The sequence below is a fragment of the Poromitra crassiceps genome (assembly GCF_964638095.1).
Source record: "Poromitra crassiceps genome assembly, chromosome: 23".
Lineage (NCBI taxonomy): Eukaryota > Metazoa > Chordata > Actinopteri > Beryciformes > Melamphaidae > Poromitra > Poromitra crassiceps.
Genome location: NC_139639.1, coordinates 11,227,608 through 11,249,117, shown reverse-complemented (window position 1 = coordinate 11,249,117; position 21,510 = coordinate 11,227,608). Strand labels below are relative to the sequence as shown.

Genomic DNA, 21,510 nt, shown 5'->3' with positions numbered 1-21,510 from the left:
ATACAATCAGTCTTTTGGATTTGACTTTTTATGATGTAGCTCAAACTCTCCAAAGTCATTTAAAATGAGACCAGCAGTAGGTGCCCATTTCTAATCACATAACAACAGAAAGTTATATATTCTGTTTGACTTTTTATTACTTCTGTGTTATCTATACTGGGCTCAGTCTGTGTTAAACTGGTTCCATACTGGTCTCAGTCTGTGTTAAACTGGTTCCATACTGGTCTCAGTCTGTGTTAAACTGGATCCTTACTGGTGTCAGCAATATTTGCTAAGGAGTGTAGCTCAGTGTGACTGCCCAAGGCGGCTACAAAGTTGTGTTTGCAAGTGGAACAAAGCTGATTGTAGAAACACGTAAGTAGTATTTTGTAATTTGTTAAAAGGTACAAATGGCCTGTTTAATAGTAGAATATAACACATTTAGAATATCAAATTTTCTCAGTTTGGTTTAAAGATTGCATGTTTGCTGGATGCTTAGTAGACTTGAGGTTTTTAGTCAGCCATCAGTTACAGTGGGACAAGAGCAGATGATAAGATGATCTTTGGCAGCGGAACACAGTTGTTTGTAGAATCAGGTAAGTTGAAAAAGTTTAACAGATTATATTATTGTACATAAATTATACCGATACAGGTTTTAGTATAGAAAACACTTTTTAACACGGCTGCAACAACTTTTCTTGGCCAGGTCTCTTGAAAAGGATTTATCATCTCAGTGAGACTAGCAAACTGGTTCCTTACTGGTCTCAGTCTGTGTTAAACTGGATCCTTACTGGTCTCAGTCTGTGTTAAACTGGATCCTTACTGCCCTCAGTCTGTGTTAAACTGGATCCTTACTGGTCTCAGTCTGTGTTAAACTGGATCCTTACTGCCCTCAGTCTGTGTTAAACTGGATCCTTACTGCCCTCAGTCTGTGTTAAACTGGATCCTTACTGGTCTCAGTCTGTGTTAAACTGGATCCATACTGGTCTCAGTCTGTGTTAAACTGGATCCTTACTGGTCTCAGTCTGTGTTAAACTGGATCCTTACTGCCCTCAGTCTGTGTTAAACTGGATCCTTACTGGTCTCAGTCTGTGTTAAACTGGATCCTTACTGGTCTCAGTCTGTGTTAAACTGGATCCTTACTGGTCTCAGTCTGTGTTAAACTGGATCCTTACTGGTCTCAGTCTGTGTTAAACTGGATCCTTACTGGTCTCAGTCTGTGTTAAACTGGATCCTTACTGGTCTCAGTCTGTGTTAAACTGGATCCTTACTGGTCTCAGTCTGTGTTAAACTGGATCCTTACTGGTCTCAGTCTGTGTTAAACTGGATCCATACTGGTCTCAGTCTGTGTTAAACTGGATCCATACTGGCCTCAGCAGTATTTGCTAAGGAGTGTAGCTCAGTGTGACTGGTGGCGAAGGAGGCTACAAAGTTGTGTTTGCAAGCGGAACAAAACTGATTGTAGAAACGCGTAAGTAGTATTTGTAATTTGTTAATAGGTACATTTATGGCCTGTTAAATAGTAGAATATCACACATTCACAATATCAGATATTTTTGTTTGGTTTAAAGATTGCGTTTGCTGTCATGGATGCTCAGTAAACCTGAGGTTTTTAGTCAGCCATCAGTTACAGTGGGACAAGCGGAGATGATAGGATTTTCTTTGGCAGTGGAACACAGTTGTTTGTAGAATCAGGTAAGCTGGGGGGGGGGGGGGGGGGGAAATATTGTACAGAAATTATGCAGGTTTTAAAATAAAAGATAAATAAGAAATAAATGCTGTATGCTCAGAATAACCGATCCTACAGCAGATATTTGCTGAGACTGAGACATTTATTATATTATATTTTTATATTGAGACTGGAGCAAAGGCTGCAGATGATCAGATTAGTTTCAACAAAAAGTGGCATCAAATTAGCAAACCACATAGTTCGGTGGGGGGGGGGGGGGGGGTATCCAGTGTGGATTCCCATGGTGGGACTTGTGAGGGTTATGGCAAGCTGAGGTTTGGAAAAGGCAGCAAGTTAGACGTCCAGCCAAGTAAGTTTCCTCCAAAACAACAACACATAATGTTAAGATTGACTGAGATGAGCGGATGTGCAGAGAGAGACTTTAACACTAAATCACCACAGTTTCAATCAGACTTTTGGACTCAAAACTGTCTCCATGTTTCAGCAACTTGTTACAGTAACAAACCCTCATAATAATATATACTGTATAATAAAAGCTGCTTTTAATCCTCCATGCTCTGCCACTGAAACAAAGGCTTAAGAGGAGAGTGGCTTGGATTGATTTTTCGTCATTGCTGCATCATGTCTTCTCACTTTTCAAATCAAAATGGTTTCAGCAGCCAAAAGCTCATTGATATCGCATCACCTAAACAACTGTTCCCAGCATCAAGCATGACCTGCATGTCTTTATATATATATTGCTATCTCTATGAGCTATGAACTTTGTTTCTCTGCAGTTAGTGTCAAGTAAAGTTTATGAGCTGATGCGTGCAGCAGGTTTGTGAATGGCGATTTCTCAAAGTGTGAATGCTAAGGGTCGAAGGTTACAGTTTGGGAAGGCGACAAAGTTAACTGTTTTGAGCGGTGAGTAAAAAACCCTCCGCTAACTGACCTCATGCTCTTTAGTTTGTTAACTGACCTCAGGCTAACTGACCTCAGGCTCTTTAGTTTGATAACTGACCTCAGGCTAACTGACCTCAGGCTCTTTAGTTTGATAACTGACCTCAGGCTAACTGACCTCAGGCTCTTTAGTTTGATACTGGAGAGAAGCGCATTAGTCTTAGCTCACATAGACTGTGTTGCACAGTTGATTGTAAGTCACTTTGATAAAAGCGTCTGCTAAGATCAAGGAATGTAATATAAAGTTGATGCTGGAGAGGAAAGAGTTGATAATTTGTCTAAACAGTCTGATAAAAACAGGTCAAGCTGATCTAAGTTTTGGCCTCATGAAACTAATGGATTTGAGTTGGGAAATTATTAGATTCAGGTGTATTTGAGCAGACGATGGTGCTTGAAAAATGTATTTCCGTTGGAAGAAAACATGACAAATGGGGGAAAAAGATGTACAAAGCATATTACGGAGCACAATAGGGGGGAGAACCATTAATAATGCTAAACACAAGATTTTAATTCATTTTCAGATAAGACTTTTCTTGTAAGGGCAATTATATTTACAGACTATTGAAAGTTTAATTATTTTGTAAAGATTTCAAAAATCTACAAATCTACCGTTTTATTTTAATGATCAATACTATTATTTAAAAAAATATATACTTTTGAGACACACTGTAGATTCCACTATAGTGATAGGGCCTAGTTCCTCCGACTGTACTCGTATACCTGGATTGCAAAGAATAATTTCAGATAATAAAATAAGAACATTTTAAAATAAATATTCTCAAAATGTCCCGGAGGAATTAACTAATGTCAAAGTTATTACGCTTTCAGTTCATCTCCTGAGTTCAAATAGTGTTTATTTATTTTTTAAAGAGGACTACACCATCTTACTAAGATTTAATTTACAGAAATTCTATACATTTGAATATTATTTGAGAATCAGATATTTCACTATTTGGATAAATTGGTCTTCTTGCTTCAACATCTCACTGTCTGCCTCATTGGTTTTTGTCAAAGCATGACATGATGTGTGAATGCTGGAGGAGGACAGAAGCTGATCTTTGGCAGAGGAACTAAACTGTTTGTGGAATCAAGTAAGATTTTCTGTCCAATTTAACAGGAATTCAGATTGATTTTTCTCTTTCATGTGGTTTAAATTGTTCACCTATACAGTAAAAACCAGATGTCAACAAGTTGAGTGAATGGTCTCAAAATACATTTGCACAGTGCTTTACAGAGAGAAGGCAACCAGTCTAAGAAGACAGCATAACAGCATAGAATACGGATGAAATGATTACCGGTTTAATGGTAAACCGTGTTAAAATGTGGCTAGTATTTCCCGTTTCAAATTCTCATGACAACTGTGTTACTGTGATTAGCATAGTGCTTTTAAAAACATGGTCAATACTGAGTGAGTGAGTGAGTGTATCGGTCCTTTTTGAACATTCTCAGCATATTTGAACAATAACATCATAATAATCATGTTTGAGGTTTGAACATCAGTGTGGTTTTTGTCAAAGCGTGACATGGTGTGTGACTACTGGAGGAACAGGAAGGATGGTATTTGGCAGAGGAACTAAACTCTTTGTGGAACCAAGTAAGATTCTGTCATTTCTCCAGGAAAATTACTCTATTGTTAATGAACAAGACTTCACATTGTGTCTGTTTGGATGGGCTGCAGATTTGTCTGTCTCATTTGCATTATGATCTTTAAATTGTTCAACAGTCTGCACGAATATTTCACCAGCTATATACAGTAAAATCACATTGTTGGAAAAAGTTGGAATTATTGATAGTTTTTGGGAAAAATATTTGATCAGTGGTGAAAATGAAATGACACCCATCGACTATAGTTCACCCAAACGGAGTATTGGTTAACGGTTTATATTGATCATCCCGCCAGTCAACCGTTCAAGATTACGTACAAGATTAGTCAGAAAAAAAGAGTAACAAATATACAGCAATAAATAGACAAGTACAATGTAACGGCACAGAATATAAAAAAGGCATACAGTAAAAGGTAAAACAGTTAAAAACTAGAATGTACAGATGGGTTTTGAGTTGCTGTTGCTTGATACCTTAAGACGTTAATCTGGATCTAACTGAGTTTTAACCAATATGTGACTAAACGTAACGCTAACCTGAACTAAAGTTGTTGCCAGTCGGCCAAATTCTATTGATAATGTGATCAGTTGTGATCAGTTTAAAGGCAGCTGACCTAACCGACAGTTTCTTGAACGTGCGCTGATCCCTGTGAGTTTTTGTTGCAGTCTCAGTCAGTGTGTGACAAACACCAACAAGATGGTTTTTGGTCGAGGAACAAAACTGAGCATCAACTCCCGTAAGTTTACATCTAAGAGAAAGAAACTGACTGCGCCAGAGTGTCAATATTCACCAATACTACTTTAATACTGTTTTTCATACTTAGAGCAACTTCAGAATTCAACAGATCAGTAAATACTGAGTGATTCTTTTTATGAACTATATTATATTATAATTATATTATAAGTATATTATTATACTTACTACTCCTAACTACTAATCCCACGTGTTTTTTCCTCAAAAAAAGTAATGGAAGGCAAATACAATATTAACAGCACAGAATATTAAAAAAGGCATAAAAGTTGACAGTTAAAAGCTTGAATGTACAGATGAGTTTTGAGTTGCTCTGGGTGGATTTACATAAGTTTTAACCACGTTTTTTAATGTGACTAAACATGAACCTAACCTTAACCAAAGTTGTTGACAGTCTGACAGCATTCGATTGATAATCTGATCAGTTCTGATCACTTTAAAGACAGCTGACATACATTTAGTTTGCTGAACATTTGTTGATGCTGAGAATAACTGATTGTGAAACAATTCCTCTTGACAATCAGCTGATACAGTGTTGAGTCAACATTGGACGATCAAAAGTAAATGAAAATTAATATTATGTTATTATGACCTCTTGGTTGCTTGTATTCTTTGTGACCTGACTGTAACTCAGCAGACGTCTGGGTAAATAGAGAATGCTAAATGCCTAAAATGTAGAGATGTCAAATGTAAATGTAATCACATGGCTGTGAGGAAAGGAGAAGGTTTGGTGTTTGGCATCAGAGGGAAAAGAGTGGCTGGTTGTTGTTCAGGTCAAACTCACAGTGTGACTGCCACCACAACCAACAGAATTACATTTGGAGCTGGAGTGTTCTTGTTCATCCACAGCAGTGAGTTTCACATCAGATGTTTCTACACACGTCGTTCAGTCCAAACGCTCAAACTCAAACACGGCTGATTTTGTTTTAAGTGAATCAGAAACGTTAAAAAGCCAAATGCTTTCAGATCTGAGAAAACGTACAATTGCTTATCAGCTTCCGAACCTATAAGCTTCAGTTGAGGGTCTGTAATATAACTATGTACCACTCGTTCACTAGACCGATCATATAAGTTTCATAAACTCACTAATAGCTAACTGTCAGACTTCACAACATGCATATTTGAGTTAATCCTCCAGAAACACTTGAATGGAGACTTATGTGCAGCATGTTGTTATGTGCAGTATGTTAAGTGAATCATGGGACTATCTTAGATAAAACAGAAAAAAATCATTCAGTTAAATCCCTGCACTCTGATACTATACAGATGTTTAGAAATCCCATAAGGAAAAGTGTCGTTTCTGTGAGAAATGGCAGGTTAGTTTTACTGTAGTCAGCTGTTTCCTGTCTATTGATACAATCATTTTGTGACAACTAACAGTAAAAAACCTCCTCAGTAGAAAAAGAGTCAAGAACACTGGAATATATTTAATTAATTAGTGGATTGAGCTGAAAAACTCAACCTAACTAATGAACAACTGAACTAATTCCCTGAGTGAGTTTTAAACAACTATTAAATTAACATAATTTGGACTATTCAACACCATTTCAATCAACTAGTAATTTCAAGGCAGTGAGGAAGCTTGTGTTTTGAAGTTGAATTGTGCCTTACATGTTTAACATGTTTAACATGTAACGGTAACAGTTTGTTACAGTAACATGTTTGGTCTGAAGCGAGAGAGGGTTTCTGTACTGCGCTGTGTTGCTGTGTGAAGGCGGCTAGTGTGGATAAACTCCTGTTTGGAGCTGGAACTAAACTCACTGTGGACTCCCGTAAGTCCTTTAACGTCTTTTCTCTGAGTTTTCCAGGTTTAAACACAAGCTGAATGTCAGGATCATATAATACTGCAGGCCAGTAGATTTAAAGCACAAAATATAATATAATGCAACAGGCCAGTAGATTTAAAACACAAAATATAATATAATATAATACAACAGGCCAGTAGATTTAAAGCACAAAATACACAGAGACAGAGTGAATTCAGCCACATCCTTCAGATAATGATGAATACGTCTTATTCACAGTGACCTTATTCCAGTGTGTTTTATATAATAAGTAATGTTTTAACCTGGAAAGTATTGAAAGTATAATAATATAGTATGTATACTTACAAATGTATAAACATTTATAAAGACTTTTATAAAGCCTTATGAATGCATTATAATGCATTGTAGACATGAGCTTCATAGGAAGCGTTGCAGCGTCTGAGCTGTGTCAGGTTTGTGTAGCCTGGCTTCTCACTGTGTGAACACGGGAGGCTTCAACAAACTGCTGTTTGGCTCCGGGGTCAAGCTGACCGTCAGCTCCAGTAAGTCTCCTCAAACATCTGTTAGGATTTAACCACAAACCGCTCCAGCAATTCTCCTCAAACCGTCTGTCAGCATTTAACCATTCACACAGATCCAAATGGCAAAGCATGTTTAACAACAGAGAGTAACATAACATAACAGAGTGTTTACATGCTGTGTGGATATCACTTAAAATATCAAATAGACGATTTAAAAAATATATTGTATTATATTTAATCTACGTGTGTGAATGTGTGTGTGGGGGGTTGGAAAGTGGAGCAGGCTTGATTTTGGAATCGGGAAAATGTAAATTATTTATCTGCGACATGCTTTGAGCCTTTTTGTGGGTTATGAATATGACACAGACCTTTCATAAATCTGGAGAATTGGTCCAATATTCTGCCAATGAAGTGAAAATCCCTCAAATCTAGAACTAACGGTTAAAGAATACAAATGTATGTAGTAGTATGAGTAACTTTATAGCTTTGCACGGTTAGAGAGAAAATGAAAAGCAGGTACATTAAATCATACTTTAGATACAATCGTTCTATTAACAATTAGAAACTAGTGAAAATGTATTTTCCAAACTGCTAAAATCCACTCTGACTTCTTGGTCAGCACAGAAACACTGTGTGACTTCCTCACAAGGAGGGTGGAAGATTGTAACTACAGTGATTATTAACAGCAGTGAGTATCTGATGTCATTATTTCATAATATAATATAATATAATATAATATAATGCATTTTTAGCAGAATATTCACGGTTGGCTATTAACAGAATAGTGAATAAAAAAAGACGCAACTGTGTTCTGTTACATTCCATAAAAAAATGCATTCTGATTCTGAATAATGTGCTATTCTGATTATTCTGAAAAATAAGAGGATCATGTCTGGGAAACATAAAAAAAACAGAAGCTAAGAAGCTGTCAGCTTGTCAGCTTGTCAGCTCTGCAAACCTTAATGAACTTTGTCATTTTTCACATTTTCTACCTCAAATTTAAGAAAGTAATCTACCCAACCCAAGTGATGTAAATAAGGGTTCTTTAATCTTTTAATTATCCAGAGTGAGAAGACAAACTTATTTGTCCGATCTATTGTCTGGGTGCTGTGACCTTTGACCTCTTCACTCTTGGTTATTTGTGATGTTGGCTTCAGTGGAATTGTGGAAAAGAAAGTCAGATAAATGACTGAATGAAACATGAGAGTAATTTGTGACTGAGTAGTTTGAGGTTTTTGTGATGAGGTCTCGTGCTGTGTGACTGGTGGACTTGACAAAATCATCTTTGGCTCTGGGACCAAGTTAGTAGTTGGCTCCAGTAAGTACATCTGATCTTTATTATTAGAGAAAATGGAAGCTAATGGGATGAATTAATTCTTCAAAACGGGGTGGAGTCTGGGTTTTGTTTCTTTATTTGTTTGTGTATTTATTTAAAGGATCCGCATTACTGATACCATGGCAATCAGTCTTCCTGGTGTCCACAGCTGACATACTGTTCACAACACATTGGATAAACATGAAATTACATTAATGTAAACTAAAACTACATTACAATAATATACAATTTGTGGTTTTGAGAGCTGACTCAACTCCTGACTAATGGAAAATACTTAATTTAGCTCTTCAGACTAATACATATAGGACTGATATAGAAATTATGACATACAGTTACATTACTCAATGTAATCATATTACTCAGTGTAAATCAGTTATTCAATGTATTCCAAATTCACAGCTGATGTCAGTGACTCATTTTTAAGGTCAGTTATTACAGTAACTAATAGGACAGTGAAAAGAAATGTAAAAGAAAGACAATTTGTTACTTCATATGTGATCAATATAAAGAGACTGTGGTTTATTGTAGTTGTTGAGGTAGTGAGGGTTTCTGTAGCAAGCCTTCAGGCTGTGTGACTGCAGGCAGCAACAACAAGATGATATTTGGGAGCGGAACTAAACTACATGTTATTGCCAGTAAGTTACTGAACTACATGTTAATGCCAGTAAGTTACTGAACTACATGTTAATGCCAGTAAGTTACTGAACACATTAATGCCATAAGTTACTAAACTACATGTTATTGCCAGTAAGTTACTGAACTACATGTTAATGCCAGTAAGTTACTGAACTACATGTTAATGCCAGTAAGTTACTGAACTACCGTACATGTTAATGCCAGTAAGTAACTACATGTTAATGCCAGTAAGTTACTGAACACATTAATGCCATAAGTTACTAAACTACATGTTAATGCCAGTAAGTTACTGAACTACATGTTAATGCCAGTAAGTTACTGAACTACATGTTAATGCCAGTAAGTTACTGAACACATTAATGCCATAAGTTACTAAACTACATGTTAATGCCAGTAAGTTGAATTGCTTTTATAATGTAGACAATATCAAACTTTTACAGAGAGTGGACGGGCAAAATCAATCCAGCTGCTATTTTATATAGCGAGGAGGTGTCTCTCGTTTAAAATCTATCTTATCTGTTTTTACACTTGTAGCTTATAAATGACATTTTATTTAGTTGTTTTCCATGTAATCCACTCTGGAGCCTGTTTTTGTGATGGTGGGCCATGTTGTGTGACTTCTGTTGCTGGATACAAGCTCATGTTTGGGAAGGGAACAAGATTACACATCGAAACCAGTGAGTAACAACAACAATAATAATAATAATAATAATAATAATAATAATAAACTTTATTATAAAGCAGGTCTCTAAAAGTAAAGTTTGCAAAGGGCTTCACAGGAAGAAATTGATAAAAAAAAATAAGCACATGTAATTAGAGAACACATTATAAGAAGAGAAATTTGATACATAAAATAAAATAGGATACAAAACTTGTGTGGGGATTGAACCTGTGACTGTTTGGTTAGGTCCACTCTCTTCAGCGGGTTTTTATCAGAGTCTCTCACACTGTGTGACATCTGGGAATAAGATCCTGTTTGGTCGAGGAACCAGGCTCAATGTTCAGTCACGTAAGTTCAAATGAAGATATCAAATGAAATCATTCTCTTTTACAAAATATCCTCAAACCAGTGCATTTCTGCAGACTAAAAGTTAAAACGTCTCTTTTGCTTAAGAAGTCCATAAGTACAGTATTAACTATTAAACCAAATTGAGCCAGTCCTGAATAATCAACACTCTACTGAATATTAGGAAATAATTATTGACACAATGTCATAGAGAAAGATATATCCTCTTCTCTTTTTATGACACAATGCGTCACCGAGGAAGATGTCACTGAAACATTTGACATTTGAAAGTTGTACAGCACAGTATGCACTTTTCATTTGGAGCTTCTGTAATGAAAAATAATATAGAAAATATATGTTTCTAATCACTTGATTATATAAGTCAGAGTTATGGACACAGACTGAGTGATTCTGTGTCTCAATATGGACCGTCCAGTGTTCAACTATCAGTGACAGAAAGTAGACCCTACCCAACCTATTTGATCTATCTCTCCAGAGATACAGTTCAGTAAACTGAACCTTGAGCTTATAGCCTAACTCTAATCCTAACTTGGTTGATGGAGTTTTCCCTCTGTTGGTCTGATGAAAATCTGCTGGATAAACTCAAAAGCGCCTCGTGGTTAGGCTGAAAACAACAAGGCTGCTTTTCTTAGTTCCTGAAAACTTGAGAATTTTTAGAGGCAGTAATATTACAGTTCTCTACTCTACTCCTAAAAGAAACATATTTTTTCAAATTACTTTAAAACTTGTATATATACTACCTTTTTTATATGATTCTGTAATGTGACCTATAGCAACCCAACCATGCAAAATTTACTTAGCCAATAAAACCGAATCTGATTTTGTTCATGTTCAGGCCAGTTAAACATGGTAAATGGGTGAAATGCCCCTTTTAAATATGTTAGAAAAGTTTAAGCCATTAACTGAGTTCATGGTGCATAAATAAAGGTTGTGTATAGTTTTAGTTGAGGGAAGATTCAGTGTGTGACTAACACAGGGTCCGCATCGAAACTCAACTTTGGAGTAGGGACCAAACTAACTGTTGAGAGCAGTGAGTACTGAATATTAAATTCTATCAAGTGTTCAGATTGTGTAGTAGGACATTTCTTTATTATTACTATTCTATAAATTCTGATCACTCACATAAATAATCTAATAAACCTCTTAAATTTTTAATAGTTGATGGAGTATTTTGCATGTTCAGTTTCCCCACAAAGCTTTTTTATATATATAAATGTTGACTTGTCAGGAATTGAGAAAACACATGACTGTGAATGGGTGACAGTTATGAGTAGATTTTTTACTATTTGATTACAAATTCACTTACGGTATTACATATTTTAAAGCCTTAAAATTGTCTTGTCCATAATATGCTGACTATTATCTAAACAGGAGATACAGTATTATGATTTTCATTAACTGTATTCACTGTATTATGAAACTTTTAACTGCAGGTTGTTAGCAGTTAATGCAGTAGTTAATGTAATGGCAGTTTGTATTGTGTGACTACTGGAGTTTACCAAATCATCTTTGGGACAGGGATAAAACTGAATATTGAGCCCAGTAAGTTTAAATATTTTTATATTGTGGCAAAAATAAGCTTGATCTCAATTTAGGACATGAGGTATGCTTGCAAGGTTTTGTTCTAAAACATAATGTTCATTGCTCAAAATGCAGATTATTACAACCTTTCAAATATAGCTATTTTATGTGTGAACGTCACATCATAACTTTAATACTATGTAATACTATGTTCATGCCCACAATCATTTTGTCAGATGTATCACATTTTTAAAATGGTGGGTACCTGATTTGTAGTACTAACAAGTAAGAAAATCTACTTCTTGAGTTCCACTTTAAATGAACCCATGTACAGCAGTGGCAGTGAATGGTGTTATGGGTGACATTATCAAGTGTTATAACCTACAATGTTTTAAGTAAGTGTAAAATTCAAACAAACTCAAAAACAAAAGGCACAAAAGCAGTTCACGTTGGTGTTGCCGAGTACAAACCAATTTGCTCTTTACTTACATGTACTGTAATCATATCCTAAAATAATATTCTGTGAATGCTGTTAATGCTGGAGTTCCATCAACTTTAGGCCCGTGACATGTGTTAAAACCCCCTTATTTAATTAAATAACATTCATGGATGTCAATGAGACAATAAAAACACTTTTTGCTTCAACATATTTCCTAATCTGAATCTTCCATCAGTTATTATGATGGCAATGAACACTGTGTGTCATATTCAGACAAGATCATATTCGGCCAAGGGATACAACTGATCACTGAATCAAGTAAGTTTAAATAGAAACCTGATGACATTGTAAATAAAAAACATCATAATGACATTAGAGAAAAACAGGTCTTAAAAAGTACCCCTTACTGTTTTATTTAAAAAAATGTTTGAAATTTGTATGGCTGTAACTATGAGAGAATAATTTTTCATACTTGTTTCATGCTAGAATGCAGACGTGTCAAATAATTAATAATTCTGGTACTTCTAAATCCAATGAGTTGGACACCAAATAAAAACATTTTTTTTTACTATAATTTGTTAACTGGTATTAGTAGCTTCATGAGGAAACATGTATCTAGTTATTGCTCAGAGCAGATCCACTGTGTGACTACTTCGGGAGACTGGAGAGTCATTTTTGGACAAGGGACCAAACTAATTGTTGAGACCAGTGAGTATTGAGACAAATAAAACAAGTAAATGAGAAATCAATATAATAGTAAATAATATGATGATACTACTGTGTAGCAGAAGGTTGTGTAGATTGTTCTTAATGTGGCCCCAAAAAAGTGAGAATTAGCCCCACAAAGTTAATAGTTTTCTTAAGTAAGTTTCTGAATTTACTCAAATGCAGGGGGAAATCACATGTCAATGCCTAAGGTAGTTATTGCTACAGTAGTAATTAACAATATAAATTATTATTGGAGTCAAATCATACAATACTACTACCGATAATACCAATAATAATACCATAATACTATCATGGTATTTTTGACTTTCGGAGCATTTTTCAAATATTAATCTAACTGAAAAAAAAACACGTATAGCTAACGGCAAATTACGTCAATAAAAATGAAACTGTAGATGAAGTGATTAAATTCATCATGTGGATTCTTTGCACAACAGATATTGTTCAGGGAAGAAACATTGTGTGACTGGGACAGGAAACTTGAAAGTAGTTTTTGGGGAAGGAATCAAACTGACTGTTGAGGCCAGTGAGTATCATTATGTTTAATAATTGTTTTAACGTATCTGCTTTAGACCTTGTACAGTGGAAAGTGATACAGGTGGGGGAATGGGAGGCAAGACATCTTGTACGTTAAAGTACAAACGCATGCCAGGACAAATATGCACCTTAGCAGACTTAAATCATCAGGACATCACATTGTTTGATTCACTGAATATATTCAATCACTTATACCTATACATGTATGAACTAGTTGTATTAGTATAATGGCTTGTGCACAGCATTCAGAGGGAGCATCAGGTTCAGAGAACAAAAATGCATAGAATAGTGGACGTTGTGTTATTTGTCATAGGAAAAGAGCAGACCTCATTACAAACTACAGTCAATTGTTTGCCGTTTTGAAATTTTAATTGAAATATCTCATGTTTAGATTATGAGATGAAAAAACAAGGCTTAAAAGTCTGTCACTCCCTTAGTTTTTTGTACAGATTTCTGCTGGAACTCACACATTCAAGTCAAATATTTATTAATTCTGATGCTGATTCTGATCATGAGGAGCTTCATGAGGAAATAGTCCATCTAGTTATTGCTCAGAGCAGATCCACTGTGTGACTGCTTCAGGAGACAGGCGGACCACTTTTGGAAAAGGGATCAAACTATATGTAGAGACCAGTGAGTACCAAGAATTCAAATATTCAAAAGGAAGAGAAAAGAATGACAAAGTGACTTTTTGTTTGTTCATGCTGAGCTACTGTATCATTTGCTAATGCCACAACTTAATATAGCATCAATCAGAAATATGATGAAAATTAAATCTAATGACAAATGATGATGATAATATTGTTAAGCACAAAGTTATCCGTATTGTTCTTGGTGTGATACAGGGCCCTGGAAATGTATAGCTACGTCACAAAATTAATAGTTTTCTTAGGTAATTTTCTGAGATTCAATATTGACTGACAAATGGAGATAAAAGTTTCAAAGTAACATTCATAGTAATTGCCTGCATATATTACTTTATTGTTAGAAAGCAAATCATTAATATAATGTATGCTGGAGTTTCATTCCATTTTTAAAGATTCATTGTGGGTTTTCCCTTATCGGAAACCAGTAACACTGCAGGTAAGAGTAAATTATGTCTATACAATTAAAACTGTTTGCAGATGATGCTTACATCTGTCACTGTATAGTTCTTTACAATTACTATTTTTGGGGGAAAGAATGAAACTGTCGAAGCGAGTGAGTATCACCATGATATCAGGTTTAATAGTTATTTTATAATACTAGGCATCTCGCACGCTATGCACGCTCAATTCCTATGCTGCCTCGCGGCCTCGCCTGCTCTATGACATCACTGATGACATCACTGATGACAATTAGGGCAATTACCTATATAGCCTCAGACTGATGACATCACTGATGACATCTTCACTGATGACATCATCAGTGATGTCATCAGTGACATCATCACTGAACTATAGCCTCAGCCTTAGGGCAATCAGCCTTAGGGCAATTAATCTGCCCTAATTAAAAAAAATCCGGCTCCATCATGTCACCCTTTACACCCCCTGAAAGTTTCAGCCCGATCGTACGTAAAACGGCATAGCTGTGGCCGGCCAAAATTCTTGAAACAAACAGAGTCCACATTGCCAAATGTGTATATATAGATGTCTGCTTTAGTAGAGATTATACCATGGAAAATGACAAGAAAGAAGGGGGATAAGAAGCAATATTATGTTGTGTGTTAAGCTCTACAAACCCATGGCAGGACACATATTATGCATCTTAGCCTGGTGAGCCATCGACCACCACATTGTTTGATTGGCTGAATATATTCAATCCTAGTTATAATTGTAGTTTTGATGATTGTTGCCCCAAAATTGCCCTTTCAAGTGAGAAATCTGTTGTCCCCTTTTTCCTTCAGAAGTTCATCTTTGGGTTTATGTAGTTGGCCGTCGTAGTGTGTGACTGCAGGCTATAGCGGTTCTAAACTCATCTTTGGTACTGGCACAAAACTGATAATTGGATCAAGTAAGTTATTTTTCATTCATATCATGTAAAGAGTGATAGTTGATCTAATAACCTCTGATACTGCAGTCACCATAACTCTCAATTCATCATTGTTAAATCGGTCCATTTTTGCTGAGATGTCAAGTGGAAACTTGTATAATGATGGTAGAATAGTAACATGCTTAGAAAGTCACTTACATTCTTTCAGTTATAAAAGGTCTGAAATGTGTAGAGAACTTTGTTTTATACCAATTTCTGCAAAAACAGACATGTCAAATATTTAGTATCTTGTACTTGTCCAATTTGTTTGGAGCAAAGTAAGAATTTGCTTTTAAGGGCACTAATTAATGTCATGACTTGTGAACTGTAATTAGTGTTGTTTGATGAGGAAATTGTCCATCTAGTTATTGCTCAGAGCAGATCTACTGTGTGACTGCTTCAGGAGGAAACTTGAAAATCATCTTTGGAGAAGGGACCAAACTAGTTGTAGAGACCAGTGAGTATCAAGAATTCAAATATTTAAACATAAATGTGAACGACAAATGGTGACTTTTAGGTCATTCCTGTCAAGCTTTTCGGTTTTGCCACAACTTAAATAAAGACATGTGATGTAAATATGACAACTAAACCTAATAACACATTTTGATGAATATAATTTAGTTAATTGCTGTGTCTATAAGATTCCGAAACAGTTTAAAAACCTAAAACTACAGTATATTATTATGATGGTATCTTTGAATTATAGGGCAGTTTTAAATATTCATGTTAGTCCCCCGTTAGGTAGCATTGATCCTAGAGGTATAACAACAAATTATGTACATCCAAATACAACTGTTTGCAGATTCTGTCACTAAATCCACCAATGTTAGGTTTGATACACTGTTATCGTTTAGTGAGAAACATTGTGTGACTGGGACAGGAAACTGGAAATACATTTTTGGGGAAGGAAGTAATTGTTGTGGCCAGTGAGTCACTATATATATATATATAGATATCATTCTTTAAGGATTACTTTATTCAGTGGAGGGTGGCAAGACAAATGGGGTAATGAGGTTGAACAGGGTTAAATATGCACCTTATCCTGCTGAACCCTCAGCATCATAATATTGTTTGACTGAACATATTCAATCGCTTATACACATATTCACTACTTTTACATTATACATGAACTTGAACTAATATAATGACTTGTGCACAACATTCAGAACTAATTAGAATTGAGAAAACAAAGCACCAAATATGTTTTAAGATAGTGGAACATATCCTAACACAAGGAATACCAAACCACAGTCAATAGATTGCTATTTTGCCTTGAAATATCACACATAACAAAAAACCTCCATGGCTTTTGGTACACCTCCCTTCCTTATAAGATTATTTTTTCTGAATGAACACAGCAGATTAGTAGTTATGTATTTACTCCCTTAATTTGATTGCTTATTGGTCTGTTTTTAACACGTCAAAAATGCATTGGCCTTCCTAGTGATAAACTTTTCACCTGTTGACTGACTTCAGTCCATCTTAGCCTGCTGAGCCATCGACCACCACATTGTTTGATTGGCTGAATATATTCAATCATAGTTATAATTGTAGTTTTGATGATTGTTGGCCGCCTTATAGATGCCCCAAAATTGCCCTTTCAAGTGAGAAATCTGTTGTCCCCTTTTTCCTTCAGAAGTTCATCTTTGGGTTTATGTAGTTGCCCGTCTTAGTGTGTGACTGGCGCTGCTTCTAAAGTTATCTTTGGCACTGGCACAAAACTGATAGTTGGCTCAAGTAAGTAATATTTACTCATATCATCTGAAGCGTGATGGTTGATCTGATAACATTTGATTCTGCAGTCTAAATTCCTTATTTTTAAATTGATCCATGCTGAAATATCAAGGGTATTTACAAATACCATGTACTGTAGTATGATATTAGACAAGAACAGGCTTAAAAGTCTTTCACTCCTTTAGTTGTAAATTATTATTTTTTATCGCTTTTAGTCATTTTTCCTATATTCTGCTAATGCAGACATTCATGTCAAATATTTAGTAATTCTGGTGTGCTTAAGTCCAATTAATTTGAAGCCAAATAAGAATTTGTTATTCGAGTGAAATGATTCTGTAGCTATGATTTTGTATGGAGTGTAATTTGGTGAAGAAACAGTCTATGTAGTTATTGCTCAGTGCAGATCCACTGTGTGACTTCAGGAGGAACTCAGAGAGTCATTTTTGGTGAAGGGATGAAAGTAGTTGTCGAGGCCAGTGAGTATCAACATATAACATAAATATATATATATATATATATATATAAAACATATAACAGTGAGTATCAACAATTCAAATATTGAAATGGAAACATGAATGACATCTTGTAGGTTGTTCATGCCAAAGTATCATTTGATATTCCCACAAGTTAAAATAACATCATAGTAGGAAATATTACCATTTGACTATGATAATATATTGTTAAGCGCAAGGTTGTAGCTGTAGTTTGCCCTTGGATGTGATACTAGCCCCAAGAACACATCAGTCAGCACACAATTCAAAATTGTTTTAACACCTATCAAAAGTGGTGAGAACCGTCTAAAAGAGCATCATTGTAATCGCTTAAACAAACGTTTGCTATGCTGTAATACATTCAATCAAGTCAGTAACACAATACTGTGATAGTAGTTTTGAGTTTTCCGACATTTCTAAAGATAAATCTAATGTTTAATTCCTTATTGCAAAGCAGTAAAAGGAAATTACATATCTTTATAAAAATGCAACTGTTTACAGATGATGTGATTAAATCCGTCATTGTTAGGTTCTTCATACAGCAGTTATTGTTCATGGAGGAAACAGTGTGTGACTGGTACAGGAGGCTTCAAAATATTTTTTGGAGAAGGAATCAAACTGACTATTGAGGCCAGTGAGTATCTCTATTATATCAAGTTTTATTGATTATTTTATCATTTATGTTCAACTTCAAATGGCTTGTGCACAGCATCAGAAAAAGCCTCTGAGAGCACATGGTAATATGATTCCATTAATAATTTGTAATAACAGAAGGAACAAAGAAAGACTCTTTTAAATTGTGAAATTGAAATAGCTCTGAAATATCCCCCCATAACTATCCCTCTCCCAATCACTTTCTTGACCAACCAGTTTTATAAATCAGACCAGCCCAGTCTCCAAATCTTTTTAAAATGGCAACGTTTTGGAGTTACAATTTCGGCTCCAAAATTGTAGGTAACGTTTTTTTCCCCTCTAACCTCTCCCAGACCCTAACCCAAAACCTAACCTCTCCCCATACCCTAACCATAAACCTAAAACGTTACCATTTTATAATTTTGGAGCCGAAATTGGAACATTTGGTCAAAAACGTTGCTATTTTACAATTGACTGTGAGACTGTGTTGATCAGACACATGGAAATAGTAGATACCTGTGATCTGTTAACTAAATAGCATAGCTTCATGAGGGCATAGTTCATCTAGTTATTGCTCAGAGTAGATCCACTGTGTGACGGCTTCGGGGGGAGACTGGAGAGTCATTTTTGGAGAAGGGACCAAAGTAGTTGTAGAGACTAGTAAGTATCAAGTTTTCAAATATTCAAAACATGTTCATGTCGAGCTTTGTTTGGGATCGCTGCAACTTAAAATGGCACCATTCATGGTTGGGCAACACAGTCTCCCATGACACATTTAATGATTGGTATGTGTCTAGCAAAAAGTTATCTGTAGTTCGTTGTTGATGTGATAATAGTTGTCTTGAGTAATAAGGTTCTAAAATTCACTTCGACTCAAAAGTGGATTCAAATGGTCTCAAAAGAATATCATTGTAATCGCCTACACAAATTATTATTTCTAATAATTGCTGAATAATTATTGCAAAAAAGTCAGCAAAATACTATGATGATGTGTTCCAGTTTCAGGACACCTTGTTTTATGTTTTGTCCTGATTAGAAACCAGTAACCCTACAAATAACAGCAATTTATGATAAAAATACAACTGTTTGCAGATGATGTCATTAAATTGGTCACTGTTAGGTTCTTTACACTACAGTTATTGTTCAGAGAAGAAACATTGTGTGACTGGGACAGGAAGCTGGAAATTAATTTTTGGGGAAGGAATCAAACTGACTGTTGAGGCCAGTGAGTATTACTACTTTATTAAATGGTGGAGAGTAGCAAGACAAAAATGCATCTTAGAACCATCAGCATCACAACAATATTGTTTTGGTTGACTAAACATCACTTACACACATTGACTACTTTTACCTTGAACTTGAACCATTATACAAATAGTAGAATTGTGCACAACACACAGAATGTCAATCTCAGAAATGTTATATACCACAAATGAAGGCCAAACCAGTCAATTGTTTGCTCTTTTGGCGTTGCAATATCTCAGGTTTCAAAATATTCCTCCATGACTTTTCCTACACCCACTTTTTGTACTACCCGCTGTTCGATGTTTTAAAGTAACACACAGCAAATAGTAGTTATAACTATTTATTCCCTTAATTTTACTTTGCCTTGTTTTCGACCTCCATTGCATTGGCCTTTCTAGTGATAAACCTTTCGCCTGTTGAATGACCTCACTCCTTCTCTGGGTTTATGTAGTTGGCCGTTTTAGTGTGTGACTGGCACTGCTTCTAAACTCATCTTTGCTACTGGCACAAAACTGATAGTTGGCTCAAGTAAGTTATTTTTTATTCATCTAAAGAGTTCCAAAATTGTTAATATTGCATTTTCCACACTGCATCAAAGAAATAACCCAGTGATGTTTGATATAATAGTCAACAACTAGACTTGAAAAGTCTTAAATAGTCTTAAGGTCTTAAAAAGTTTTAAAATGTGTTAACACCAGTTAATAAACCAGTTATGCTTGTTTCACAATATAACTATCAGGTTTCTTTGGTGTATTCAGAGCATAGTTAGCTCAATCTCTTACCTGCTTTACGAAACACAGGTATACTTCATGTCCCTTAAATGTTATTTTCCTTCTGTCATTTTAATCGTTTTGCCCATTCATAATTTCACAACTTTCACCAGCTGTGTTCAATCAGAAACAGGCTGATTTGGAAAACTTGTAGCTTTATTTTGGCTTTTAAATTGCTCTTGCATTCAATTTCAGGCAGCAACAAAAAGGTCTTGAAACGTCTTGATTTTCTAAAACTTTTAACCACCCTTGGAACCCCCAACCCTGGTAGTGTTACCTTGCAGACAATTTAACCCCCAACCACAGACCAGCATTTGACTATCAATAAAGCACGTACAGTATATTCTCCTCATAGTTTCGGAGTTCTCAGTGTTTCCAGTGAATGCTGGAGTGAAGCTCCTCTTCAGTGGAACATCTCTACTTGTAGAAACAAACAAGTGAGAAACAAAATCTCTCAAATGTTAAACTGCATTCTCAACCTTTTCCTATGAAGGCCTGCTAATTTTGTCCACGTTGTAGCCATGGACCCCATTTGATGAGATTTTGTCTCATGGACACAACTCTGAGAACATTTTTATTAAGATATGATTTAGTCCAGAATTCCATGACATTGTAGATAACAGAGAAACTATGATTACAACAGTCATTCTTGTGCATTTTCTAATTGTTAGCTTCCTGTAAATTAAATAATGGTGAAATTTTGACCCCACATTGAGAACCACTGCAATCTATTGCTAATTGATTGAAGAACAGTCAGTGAGATCAGTATAAAGCTCAGATAATTAATTTGTCTCTCTAGAGATAAATCTGTAGAGATAAATCTAGAGAGATCTCTAGAGGTCTCGCAGTGATAAAGCCTTCAGAAGTCCATCTCTGGGTTTATGTAGTTGGGTTTCTGAGTGTGTGACTGGCTCTTCTGGGGGTTATAAGCTCATCTTTGGCACTGGCACACAACTCATAGTTGGTTCAAGTAAGTTGTGTATTCAATTGTTTTACTCATATCTTCTAAAGAATGATTTGATCTAATATGATTCTGCAGATACTCTCAATTAATTTTTAAAATGCTCATGTATTTACTGAAATAATGATAATTAACATTCATACATTAATATTGAATGTTCAACACTGAATAAAAAAACTAAATATTTTAGTTATAAC

At 35.5% G+C, this 21,510-nt stretch overlaps 1 protein-coding gene across 1 annotated transcript in view; it reads left to right on the top strand.

Annotated features, from left to right (window-relative positions):
- Window positions 1-522: 522 nt before the first annotated feature.
- The window catches only part of LOC310797440 (M1-specific T cell receptor alpha chain-like), a 52,926-nt gene continuing 31,938 nt past the window's right edge, over window positions 523-21,510 (top strand). The window contains exon 1 of the mRNA XM_083659820.1: window positions 523-575. Within this exon, the coding sequence (XP_083515946.1) occupies window positions 536-575 (40 nt within the window). The 5' untranslated portion in view covers window positions 523-535. The remainder of the gene's footprint in view (window positions 576-21,510) is intronic.